The sequence below is a fragment of the Haliotis cracherodii genome, unplaced genomic scaffold (genome assembly GCF_022045235.1).
Source record: "Haliotis cracherodii isolate W230 unplaced genomic scaffold, xgHalCrac1.p SCAF_11, whole genome shotgun sequence".
Taxonomy (NCBI): Eukaryota; Metazoa; Mollusca; class Gastropoda; order Lepetellida; family Haliotidae; genus Haliotis; species Haliotis cracherodii.
Window position 1 is genome coordinate 17495659 of NW_027266266.1, and position 14194 is coordinate 17509852.

The following is a 14194-nucleotide window of genomic DNA, read 5'->3' on the forward strand; positions in this document are numbered from 1 at the left end:
TATCGGTCTTGAATTCGAAGACGTCACTTACCCATAGATGAATGACCAACAAAAACCAAAGATGAACCCGGATGAAGAGACATCTTGCATAATAGGTGATGTAGTTCATATTTTCCCAGGGTTAATCTGGAAGGAGCTGTTAAAAATATTAATATTAAAACCACTATGAACATTAGTACCTTGAAGAAAGGAAATCACTATTAATGTATTTAGTGTGAAAGTCTTGAGGGTATTCACATTCGAATTGGCATAACTGGAAACACAAAATCTACGAAGCAATAAATATAAACTCAAGAATCATATAAATGATACACATCACATAGTTTCTCTGTCACAAATCTGAATGGACATAGCCTCGAGTATAACATCTACGTATCACGAACGAGTAAAGTGTGCACTACATTTAAATCAAATAAATTAATCATGAGTATCATAAAAACAACTCATGAGGGACTATTTAATAAAGCATGTAAAGGTACTGAATATAGAGGTACATTATGTATCTGTTCCAGTTGAGGTTCATTATAAGCAGACACAGTGCATAAAAGTAATTTGAGTAAAAATATAAAAAGATATTATAAAGTTGATTTTCTACATACCTGTCAAGTTCACGAAACGACTACAGGACAGACCGACGAAAAGAAGCACTTGACCAATTAGATGTATGTTCATGCGTACAACGTCCATGGCTCTGGACGTTTGAATATCATTCAAGCGGAATCCCGATACTATCTTTTTTTTTCATGTATGGCAAGGAAAATATGCATCCGTAACCTTCAACTCATCAAACTGAGAGAGACGTCAGCGAACATTGTACATTCGTGGCGTTCTGGTGCGTGCGTTCAATACTTCATCATTCGTCATAAGAATCGTTTTACAAATATTGACACAGCATAATGGCGATAGGCAGAAGTATCTGTTCAATTAAACAAGTATCAAAATGACAATGACGTAAACATATCTTAATAGTCGAACTACAGCACTATTTGTGATATCAAAGTAGTTGGAATGTCATATAGCGTTGTCCATGGGTGTTTCAGTTATGTTTCAGTAGATGTAAGAAGTGTTTGGAATCTCTTGAAAGCATTCTTTGTTTCCTCGTAAGTGGGTGAGTGATCGATTTCCAGTTTTTCATCGTATGTGTACATATCGCAAAAATCCACACATAATGCAGACTAATAGATTAATAACAGACGTTTTAAATGGCAGATATTCTTTAAATATTTGAAATGTATTATATCGCATCGGGCGACACCAGTAATGAGATTTTAATATTTCATCATATGCTTGTCATAGCTGTATGTTTTATGGAGCTCTTGTTATTTCAACTGCCAGGGATATTTATTTATCATTAAGGACAACATAACTATCAAATAGATAATCCAGTTCATCTTCATACGCTGAGCGTTGTTAGTTCATTTGCATTTTCATTGCAAATTCCACATACATTCTAATACCATATTGTTAGAATGGTAGCATACAGTATGAAACCGTTCAAAGGCATATCCTATGTTTTAGAACAAAAGAACACCATACATAGTCTACTATACCAGCGTTCGAAGCTTTAGCATCCCTGAAATTCGCAGGATTAAATACTCAAAAACGAAACAAAATGATTGGGTTTTCTTATAAAAACAGGAAGGAGCGTGTTGAATGCAGATACATGCTCTTGTGTGTTTGTTTGTGAAGCTTATGTTATAAATATTAACCATTTGAGAGGATTATTTCGTGAAATGACTGGAAATGCAATCGTCGTTACCGGGCACTTATAAAGGATACATTGGCATGATATGAAACGTGATATCACTGGTAAGGCGAAAAGGTTAAAATTCATCTGGCTGTGGTTTGCCTTTGCATGTGGGCCACCCCGTATCATTACTACTTGATTGTGTATGGGAATTCCATACGTTCACAACAGTTCTATACAGAATTTGTCCCTGATATATACAGTTCTGTGTATGTGCAATCTAATTTGCTACTTCCAGCAACAACCATTTTCAGAAGTATGTTTTCTAAAATGGAGCTTTGGTCCGTCGATATTAAAAAGTACATGCCATTAATAAAATATATCTAACTTCATATCGCGTTCATACACTTCATATTTTTTGCAGTGTGGGAATATTGTCGCAATGTTGCGGATATGTGATTTGTGTCGTTGTCCGTGCATCCATAATCATACCTTGTTCCTGGTTTAGTATTACAAGTATCCATGTCGTGTCTTCAATAATGGTTTACCTAACCTCTTTCCGCGCAAGTGAAATGCAAACAGGAGACAAAATAAAAATATTATCCTAAAACAAGAAACCAATTAAGATATAGTCCTTAAAAAGAACCGCAAAAAGATGTTTGAGGTGGGAAGTCCCACACCTTCAGTGCAGAATAGTGTGTACAGCTGCCCCGTTTATACATTGTAATACATGTACTAGGGGACTGTGGCCTTTCAGTATTGAGAATAAAAGGCGAGATCTATGCCTTCGTCACAAGTGAGTGAGTGAGTTGCCTTTAGCTCCGCTTGAACAGTATTCAGTTATCTCACGGCGTGTTAGCTTAATGTGGGTGGAAAACCCAAAGTGATGCAGGACTTAGACGTTTACTACTTTGGTGAAACGAACATTTGTATCGTGCTGACAAACCTTGAAAATTAATCGAGGTGGATTCGGATTCGAACCAACAATCATAGTTTCTGGCGTGACCGAGGGACACAACTTTACACAACGAATTGCGGCGCCTTAGACGACTGGGCCACCCGTGACCCCTGTCACAACTGGACATTTGATGATGATAACATATTACATATTTCCACTCCTGGGAATAATTTTCCAGTTCCTTAATTTGTTACTGTAGTCCACCAATAGTATTTGAAATTAACACATCATCTGCAAGAGGAAATAAATGAACTATATCCGGCTGTAATTGTACGCCATGTGTGCAGTTATTTTCATTTTGAGTTTATTTAGAAAGAAAGAAAATAAAAAGGGACTCAGTATACAACCTTGTCTTACTCCGAGTTCGATGTCTGTATAAACTGGTTTCTGAAAAATCATGCTCATTCCTTACACATGCTTTAAGAATGTCATAGTTGTTACTTAATAGATTATATATCCATTAGTATTTAAAAGAACCTATAACTACAGAGTCAAACGCCTTTGCAAAGTCTACATATAATGCATATAATTTTCCCTCTTTTACATTATAGGTATATTTGTCCAATACTATCATGTCATATCAATTGTTGTGTAACCTTGCCTAAACCCTGCCTGTGATTCATTAGTTTTATTCATTGGATCACCCCAGAAGTCAATTCTTTTGTTAATAATGGCAGTGAGGGTTTTACTGAATGTGCTTAGCAGAGTGAAACATGGTACCTCTACCGTTATTAGTATTGTTTAAATGCCCTTGTGTGTGTGTGCGTGCGCGTGTGCGTGCGTGCGTGCGTGCGTGCTGGTCCGGACTAATGCCGATTTATAGTGCTAGTCCACCGAGATACCATGCCGCTGTTTAACATGAATACCCCACTGAGACACAGTATACCAACTCCGAGCGCCATACAGGTTGATAACAATTACCATCTTTTAACATATTTTGGTATGACGGGGATCGAACCCCAGACCTTCCACTCACCGGGCGGCTTCTACCACTAGACCACAGAGGCAGTCGTTTCAATATCAGATTGAATACTAATTGTAAATATGTCAAAATCAGATCAGCTAAATATTGAAAATAAACCATGTTTGGTATCATATATTCCAGGTGATATACTAGTATTACACTTAGGGTTTTGAGTGCTGTCGAGGATTCCTCCCTGGTAACTGGTGAATCCAGAATCTCGTCCGAGAGTTCCTGATTTAGGTTATATTGAATTTTGCCATGTCTATTATTTGTAGAATTATGATCATTAACAGCATCAACAAATGAGAAAAGAATCTTAAAATGGTTGGATAATACGTTCATTTGAATGTTATTCCGTGCCAAGTGTTTTGTGTTTAAGCCTTTAAGCTGAAACCAGTCATTAATGCTGTTGTTGATAGTGTTTTGTTTTTATTCATAATAGTCAATGAGTTTTTGTTTACAAGCAGCATTATATTTATTTCTAATGATTTTGTATTGTTCCAATGAATCTTTATCTTTACATTTTCTAAATTTATTTATAGATCTGCATCGTTCCAATTTTTAACCTTTCACATCCATGGTTTACTACGTTCTTACATCTTTTCTAATTTTGCTATTTTTTATTTTCATATCGGATGCAGCCAGACAAAGAGCATCTTCAATATATTCAATTCTTGTGTCAGTACATGTCAATGCACAGTCTACAGGTTTGTCAAGGAGTTCTTAAATACTGTCAGATAAAATATTTTGTCAATCTGTTGTAGCTTATCCTTATCCCAATTAAATTGAAAAACATTTTTCACAAGCACGCATAATAAAAAAGCCATATAAGACACATAAGATATTAACATCTGTTAAATCTACGAGTATAACTCAAAGACTGTCTTGAAATTTGCTAACTCCATTTTCACAGCATGAGTATGGTTTGTTGTACCAGGTAGATGTTCATGGGTGTATATAGGCACAGATCTATAGTGGATCATAATCTAGACCAAACAATGTTTAATCGAATAAAACCAAAATAGAGTTTTCTGAAATTTGCTGTCGTCTTAAACTTCACCCTTTTCTTTTAATGTCCGATGTTATTCCCTATTATGAGTTGTAACATGTTATCGTGTTTTTTCAGGTGAACAATTGACTTTCCTTTGCCTGTGTTTGTGATAGATTCAACCGGTGGTGCAGGATACGCTAACCTTTTCGCAAACAGCTGGTATCATGACTTTTGATTGTTATTCATAAACACATGCTTATGATAAAGTCGGAATCTTGCAATATACTCTGTTTTAGAAGATATTTCTTATGACCAGGGACTATGACTTTGGTTTTATTCCATCGGACGGGTGAGATTCCAACTGGTGGCCAACCGATGCCTCAACAAACTTAGAGATTGTATATCTCCCATGTCATTGATATAAAAATGGTCGGGATCAGCCTTCATTGTTTGCCCAACCCTGTGTCGTCGTTTTTCCGTTTACTTCATACTTCTTAGTTATATTAGTTAGTTAGTTAACTATAACACGCACATTTCATACATGTGTTCTTTCATATGCCTGAACAGCCTTGTTTGTATCACTCGCGCAGACCAAATTGAGAACCGCAAGATTCCTATCACGTACGTCATACCATCGATGATCCTTTCAATGCTCATGTTTGCTTATTGCCACTGCTAGTATTGACATAATGCTCATCGTGCATCTGATGCTTCATTGATGTAAAGAGATGTTTTACAATGTAGCCATAGAAATGCGAGGTTTTGCAAACACACTGTTATTGATTATATTTATGGGCTATAGGGTGCCCCATAGTATAACGTGTATTTGTTGTCCGTGCCTATTCCAGAAGCCAAGAGGAAGTGAGATGAGTGACTGAGTAGGTGAGGTGCAATGGGGATTTACATCTCAAATAAGTAAATATATTGTTGCATGGTCTAAACTATATGTACTCGTATTTGGAGGCAAGTGTCTTTGGAAGTGAATCATGGTGAATTTGTTGTCAGGATGCATGCTTTTTGTAAGCATATAAAGTGCGATGTAGATTTGGATTACTGATTTCATTGTACTAGTTTGAATGAAGGTCACATATCTGTATATATTTCTTGCTAAAGACTTCAGCGGAAAGAAAACCTTATAAAAATAGAATAGTCATTTCGACCACTTAATAAATAAAGAAACAATACCCTTCCAATTACCAAAAGCAGATTCTGTTGTACAATTCAGACTATTAAATATGCGCGTTTTTATGAACCACTATCAAATGGGTATGGTACCAGGTGTTCGCGAAAAGGTGAGCGTATCCTGCACCACCGGTGGCACCCGACACAAACACAAGCAAAGGACTGTCAATTGTTCATTTGAAAAAAACCGGGAACATATGTTACTAGTCAAAATAGGGATTTGCATCGAAAATCAAATGACATCGGAAGACAAAAACCGAGGTGAAGTTCAAGACGATAGCAGACATGTTTATTGTTGGTGTGTGAATAATGGTCCAAGGGTATGATGGTAAGCCAGTGACAGAACGCACTCCAGGATAAAGGGCCTATGTCCATTGTGCGGAGACTCGCTCTGTCTCTGTCACACATGCAGATAGTCGGTTGGCGATTCCGTCGATGTAGTTGTTGGTGATGTGGCGGACGAAACAGACGCCGCAACTAGCCGTGCACTTCGTCTGGGCGGATCTCTGTCTGACAACGTGGGTCAAGTTTTTAATGTAGATCTTTTACACAGCATGGTGTGAGGTCAGTGTAAGGGTACTGTCCGGAGGGGGCTTAGGATTAGAAGGCAACGCCGATTGTTTGTTGGACACAACATATCATATCCACAACTATATCATCATTCCATCACAAAAGGTTAAACTTTCAAATAAGGATAAATATGCGTTACTGGGCAGCAAATACTAACAAAAGTCGCTGTACAAGTGGGTGAGTTAAAATTAAACGTCGCATCGGCATTATTTCAGCCACATATCGAGTGAAGACAAATATATCATATCTTCATGACGCAATCAAAAATTCATTTATGAGCAACATGAATATTATTGATCCGAACCACACTGGTTCATGGTCTTGCTGCAGCAGTGAACTGCCATGTTTTAGCCCTTTGTAAGAATACTTTACTGACATTATTACATCAAGCCGACACATTAACATCCGTGCTCCTCGTAAGAGGCAGTAGACCCTGTGATGGTCAGGCAAGCTGACTCGGCTGATACATGTCATTGTATCCCGTTTGCGTAGATCGATGCGCATGATGTCGATCACTGGATCGCATGGTTCAGACTCGATTATTCACATCCCGCTGTCATATAGCTGGAATAATGCTAAGTGGGGCGTTAAACAACAAACAAACAACATCTGACTCTCTGACTTGGGAAACGAGGTGCATTCGTAAAATCTACTGATTTCATATTTCAGATAATAGTATTATACACTATTCTGGAACCCCGTGAAGATCCAGGTTGGAAATGGTCTCAGCAATCCATGCTTGTCATATGGGTCGACAAACGGGATTGGGTGACTTGGTTGATCGTATCCCAATTGCGTAGATCGATGTTCATGATGTCAATCTCTAGGTTGTCTTTATCAGACCGATGGAATACTGCTGAGTGTGGTGATAAACCACAAAGAAAGACTATTCTGGATAGTGAATTGAATAACTTTCACTTTGTCTTGTTCCTTGCAGCACGAACCTTCATGAATTGGGGACCAAACTGTAGTTTAACGGTTATGTGGCCGTTTTTTGTCCAACGTGAAAGCCACATATTGTGTAAACTAACAAACTGTATAACAAATTTGTTTGGCATATTCCAATGTTTATTATCACAACACATCAATTCAATTCATATTTCAGGGCATGAATGATAATGTTATATTTCCCACATTACATCCCATTTTACGATAGTGAGGTGTTCGGAATGTTTCCTGATAGAAAATGTAATATACGTGTAAATACATCTGCAATTACCAACCCATTGACAACTATAGAACCAGGCTGCTGAATTGCAAATAAAACAGAATGTCATTCAAATGTCAACATTTCTAAATATCATGTTAAGTTCTCTAATACATGCAAACATTGCAAAGCACGTGTGTACATTACCATTGACTTGAGGTTTTGTCAGCTCCTTATGTTCAATGTTTTTGATTCCAGTCCTGTGCCATTATTTGGACTCACATGAATTTCAGACATACCGTAATGTTTCATCGATTTATCCCTGTACTCATGCATAATTTAATAATTTACGTTTGGAGCTTGAGAAAATTCCTTGCAGTGAATAAAAGCAACAAAATTCGTTCCATATTCATAACAATGATGAAACGTCCATGCCAAAGAATATCTCCATTATCCCCCGAAAGAGATTTTATGGGGAATAAAAGGCAACGAAGCGGGAATATTATAGGAACGGATCACTGAAAATCAGTAATGACACTAGGTGATCCCGGGAACCAATGTCCTGTCCTACCCGTCGCACCCGTCACTCACACTATCTCACAAACACATAAAAGGAAAGTCACCTCTACATCTGGAAAATACGGGAACATATGACACAAGCCAAAATAGGGAATCGGTAATCATTTTGGTCCCTGATGCCAAATATTGAGAAATATTTTCCACATGTCTACAATAAACCTTTATGAACACTTTACCGAAGCCTTAGAATTGTATCAATGTGTAATTTATTCATGTTCAGAACACGATTTTTGTACACTGAAGTCATACAGGAAGCTATGGGACTTTGCTGTTGAAAAATGTATGGTTTTCAGTGTTCAGTGTTGAACCATTAACTACTGACACTGTTTAAGGTATATTATACTTTTAACTGTCTGTGATTCAGCCGAAAGAGAGAATAATCAACGAACAATAACTCCCATGTAAATAAGAGCAACACAACTATTTCCAGAAGTCATTACTACGGTTAAACTGATCTAACTTTAAATATAAAGTCACGGCCATCGCAGACAGGTAGTACGACAAATGAATCTTTCAATTTAAATGGGAAGAATAACACGGTTGTATTTCCCATATGAGAACATCGTGTGAAGCCCATTTTTTATGTGACCCGCCGAGATATTGCTGGAATATTAATAAAAGTTGAGTCAAATCATTCTCACACACTCCCTCCCTATATTTCAAAAGATGTAGGACATTGAGTAGAAAGTATTAAAGTATTAAGAAGGGTATGTCTTGAGGAGTACAATGACTGGTATGGTGCAAAACATGTTATTTATACCTCTTAACTGAAATGGCACAACAAACTGACAGAGGAAACCTTTACCATAACTGGACGATTAAGACCCTTTTGTGAAAAAGTTCAATCATTGTTTGATTGATGGTTCAGGATACGCTCGATTAATAATATTGTGGCTTATATACTACCCTCAAGAAGTTAAAGAACACTCGACTCTTATATATTACTGTTAATCTGTCATGGGATAACAGAAGTGTATACTATAGCATGACATTACAGATTAACTGTAGCGATATTAAAGAATCGGGTGTTATTTTACTTCTTTTGAATAGTATATTTTAACTGGATTTACGGAAGCAATGAAGAGGACATCAATTGTAACTGTAACGGACTTTAACATTCATGTGTCCATTTTCATAGAATAGTCAATCAATCTTGGATCTTAGGAAACGTTCGATTACTAATACAGTAAAGGCTACTGTAATTCCTGATACACACATTGTCCAGGCACTCCGCAAGTTACTCGTGTCAATCTTCGTCATTGCGTGTACATGTTCCTCCCGTTTTGTGGTGGACCATTTTCTTGTCCAGGCTTCCAGCATGCCGTTATCATACAGACGAATGAGTCTGGAACAGTAAGGTGTAGTATTTGTAGTACTACTGCTTAAGACTTGGCTTTCATATTGCTGCGTTCATTGAGGTATAAACGTAAATATCGGTGTGCATGCTGTGGTATTCCGCGTAGCTAATTTATGCAAAGAGTGTCTGCAATATCAACGTCATAATCTACTTATTTAATCATAAACACAAACAAATGAAAACAATAATTACGAAATCAGTGACATCGCCCAATGCAATCAACCAATCAGGAAACACTTGTGCGTTAGCTGACGCGGCCTAATTTCTTTTGCGTTTTGGGGAAACAAAAGCGTAAAATAAATTGCTTGGTTAGCCGATCAAATACCACGGAATCACTTGCACTTTATTTATTAATCAATATCAATTAATTAATTGTGTTATTAAGAAAATAATAAATTATGTTAATCTTTCTTTCAGAAGGGATTATATTCACTCTAGTGAACATATATTGTACAAATTGAAACGAACTGCATAAACGACTATATCCCTTAATAGGATAAATTTCTGTCGTCTAAGAGTGTCATTTAAATAAGAAACCTGTGCGTTTTTAGTACTTACTTGTCTGAAAATAACTCCACAAGAGGTGAATTGATGGGAAAGGGCAGGCTTAGATAGTTCGGACCAATGCTGCATTTCATCCTTCGGAGGTTATTAACTGTCTTTTCTATACCATCAGTTACGGCTGAACCGGTTATGTATGCGTAGTAGCTAGACTGCAGGAGCATCTTAATGTGGAGATCCTCTTCCAGAGAGTTTTGGATATTTGTAGATCGGGTATCCAACACTTTTGACCAGATTTTCTTACTCACACTATCAAAAGAATACTGAAAAGCAATCAAGAAACACAGTTATTGGAAATTAGCTAATGGAGGTATGTTGGGGTAAGTAGCTCATTCCTGACATGAAATTTGAATTACAAAAGTCATTTAAGTGGTAAATGTTTGGGGGATTGTTAATCACATACAGCAGACAAAGGCTGCCATCTATGACCAACTTCAATGCGTGATTTTCTCTACAATACGACACGGGGGACCCGGAGTAAGCTTAAAGACAATGTAATTACACAGGTTACGTTACAACCATACAACTTACCTTGTAGATATCTTCATAAAGTGATCCTTTATAAATGATAATTTTGAAGTCATTATTTCCTGCAAGCTCTTCTATCGTATTGAAGGGTATATTTTCTTTTACCACCGATACAATTGCAACCAGATTACCCGTGTAAACTGCGACAATGGTGATGCAAAACAACCACCAGCTTGCGTAGAATATGCGGCCAGGTGTTGTCTGTGGAAGATGCAGCGAACCTGTGAAAGCAATTAAATATACCACTCAAAATATTCATTCACATTTCAGTAACTTACTATGGATAATTTGTCAAAACAAAATAACATCCCTTTGAACAATGTCGCTACAAATGACGGGTAGTTTACGTTACAAGGCGTTAATACCATATGGTAGTTTGTTTGTACCCATATGGGAAAAAATCGGCCTCTTCTTTAAGGCTCAAAACGTCATAGAGATAAATGGGAATTAGTGTCACTGTACAAACTACAAATGGCGTTCCAGCGCTGACAGTAATAAAGTCTTGATAACATATAGTAGGTTGTTTGCATCATCTTTCATGATCGTTGTATCACAGTTATTGTACTTCAGAAACACTGTGTGTTTGGAATAAAACAGTAACATCAAGCACAAGGCAAAGACAGTATATTTTGCATTCCATCGGAAGCATATGCAATTTGATCACCTGTCTTTAACATTAAGCATACCAGTCACGTAGCTTATGGGTCTTGTTTTAAGGTTTCATGTTTAGATACATGTAACCCTTTAAAACTGTTGATGTTCTAGTTCTGAAATGTTGGACACATACAAACAGCTCTTTGGGATGAACACTTAAATACTTCGTTCATTGGAATTGGACAATTTTAGTGAGAAAGGGTGCATAGAAATATAAAATTATCCAGTTGTTTAACTTTTTTTGTGAAGTATAATTTCAGCAGTTTTGTTTACCCAATACTATCTTAATCGATTGATTGTGGACCATATACAAGACTACTGGAGAGGCATTAAGGAGTGATAAATTTAACAACGTTAGACCAACGATAATATAAACTCGTTGGACCAACGTTGACAGACAATGTTGTCCTGAATTTGAATGACAGCTGCGTACCTTGGTATAGCGGCACAAGAACCGCCGTCATGACACTGTCTGATGTTGATGATGGACATCTAGTTATCTCCCCGGCCTTGATATGCTCTCCAACACTGTATCGTTCCAGCAATGTATAGAGTCCTATGCACCATGCCATCGTCAACAGTCCGCATACATACACTTCCCATTTAAAAACAGACACCAACAACATCCAGTGGTTATCATTATTTGACAGTTTCTTATGGACTACTTCACATTCTGATAGGTACAGGATAGAAGGAAATGCAAAGTCCTTGGTTCTATTCAGGGTGATTCCATAAGGTATGCCAGAAAGGTCGATTTCCTGAAAAAAAGACAAGATGGAACTGGCTTAATGTGTTTTGTTCCAATGGACCTAGGTTTGCAAACAGTTCGACTCAATATATATTCTCTCCTTACATTTCGTGCTACCATGCCAAGAAGACCGCTCCACGATTCTGACAATTCACCCCAGGACTTGTCAGGTGGTTCGATCAGTTCATATCTGAAGTGAAAGTGAAACATCTTGGTCATGGATACTATTAGGTACATCATTTTTTTAAAACATTCATCAAGAATGTCAGTTGACACGACAGGGTCAGGCAACTATATTAATATCATTACATGTGATACTAGTATATTTTAAATAACACATTTGATTTGCGTAGCTAGGCAATTGCCCTTATGTTTGTATTATAAAATGACCAATGGTAGAAACAATAGTAAAAATAATAGTAATGGCGGTAATGGGTTTATTGTAATACGTACGTAAAATTAAGATATTCGGCAAGGCTGTCGAATAAATCCTTGCAGATATGACTGTACACAATGGAGCCATTTGTTGAACATTCTGATTTCTTGCAAAAATTATCCCACTGCAGAAACATGTTTTATCATGAGAAACATTATCCTCTAATATTAATTCCCTATGTTTATGTTTAGGAAATGCATGAGAGATGTTATTTATGGCTTCGGTGAGCGTTTCTCTTTCACTTGAAATGTATCATGTAAATCAGTTTTACTGAAACCTAAGTCTTCAATTGAAATATGTACAATGTTAGAATATAGTGAATTTGTTGTTTATGTTATTTATATCGTGTTGGTTCCTTTAGAAAGATGGTTTCAAATTCATTTGAAAAATATCATCCCGACTGTCAAATATAGCTTTGTCCTTACTCTATTATGTGATATAAATGATCAAAAAGCGTTTCGAATATCTGCATGTGGCTTTAGTTATTCACCTCCAAGATGCCAATTTTCAGTTTTCTTCCGTTCAACATGTAAGCCATATTGGGGAAGAGAGGAGAAATGAAGGCTGGGTATGTGCCCTCATTATTTGTTAAGTCACCAATTTGCCACCATTTCCGGCCGTTGGACTGCCACAAGAGAGTGCTGATTTTCACATCTGTGCGACCAGATATGTTCTTTTCCTAAAAACGATTGAAACAAACCACTTTAGGAGATACAATAATATTCAATATCAGTGTAATAATCATACTCAGTCAATACTGACAATGGTTTCAATCATTTTGTACATGTTGGGTGTCAGTTGATTTTAACGTCTCAACGGATATATATTGTTGCTGATTACCTTGACTGCTATTGCTATGTTGTCCAGATCAGCATATACTTCTGTTGATAATGGCGGGTCCACATTCAGAAATAACCATTTCGAAAAATGACGTAGCAGTGTTCCTCGTCCGCTTTCCTTGTCTTTTCTCGAAGACTTCAGCAGACAGAAAAAAATCATTAATAAACATCATGTTAGCGTTTGCACGTTGTGATAAGCCAATTGAACTAAAAGGAGAAACCAGTATTTCTACCAAACGAATATCTGAAATAGGTTTATTATATTTGTAAAACGTACTATATTTGTGATGCGTGGCAAGCAGTTGTTGATACCGTCACAAAGGACAACAAAGTTGAACAATTTGCGATAAATGTTGAGTTTGTTCTTCTGGAGAGTTTTCTCAACAACGTCAGTCAGACTCTGTTCAAAGGCATGCACATGGAAGAACATTGCAGTCACGCCATGATGTGTAGTCCAGTCCTCAATAGTGTCATATATGTTTCTTCCTGTTTAGAAATGAAAACGTGAAATGATAACAGGAACACTATAACATGTCGAGTAGGCAAATGTGCCCTTGATTGTGGACGTCAAAATACATAATCACACACCATAGATTCAACGATGGTTAGTATGCCTGGCAAATACATTTCTTGAATTTGAAGAAGTAAAGGAAGATTCACTTACCCATATATGAATGACTAACAAAAATCAAAGATGAACCCGGATGAAGAGACATCTTGCTTAATAGGTGATGTACTTCATTTTTTCCAAGAATTATTCGGGAAGGTGCTGTGTAATAAATTTTAAGATGAAAAACATCATGTGCATTTGTACCTTGGAAAATTCAATAACGATATATACATCTAGTTTAAATGGATGAGTGAGTTGGATATTGCGCCGCTTTCATCATTCTCCCAGCAATAGCATGGTGAATGTATTTAGGATGAATGTCACAAGGGTAGTCATATCTGTATTAAAAGTTGCTACTGTGATCTACGTCACCAGTCTATTAT

General features: G+C 37.0%; 1 protein-coding gene across 1 annotated transcript; it reads right to left on the reverse strand.

Annotated features, from left to right (window-relative positions):
* Nucleotides 1-9221: 9221 nt before the first annotated feature.
* On the reverse strand, nucleotides 9222-13631 carry LOC139454896 (glutamate receptor-like). The gene is made up of 9 exons (XM_071236507.1): nucleotides 13479-13631; nucleotides 13203-13337; nucleotides 12853-13041; nucleotides 12380-12486; nucleotides 12032-12116; nucleotides 11612-11936; nucleotides 10528-10745; nucleotides 9994-10259; nucleotides 9222-9423 (listed from the first exon to the last, which is right to left on the reverse strand). Exons 1-9 carry the CDS (start codon nucleotides 13629-13631, stop codon nucleotides 9222-9224), a joined length of 1680 nt encoding a protein of 559 aa, XP_071092608.1.
* Nucleotides 13632-14194: the final 563 nt, after the last annotated feature.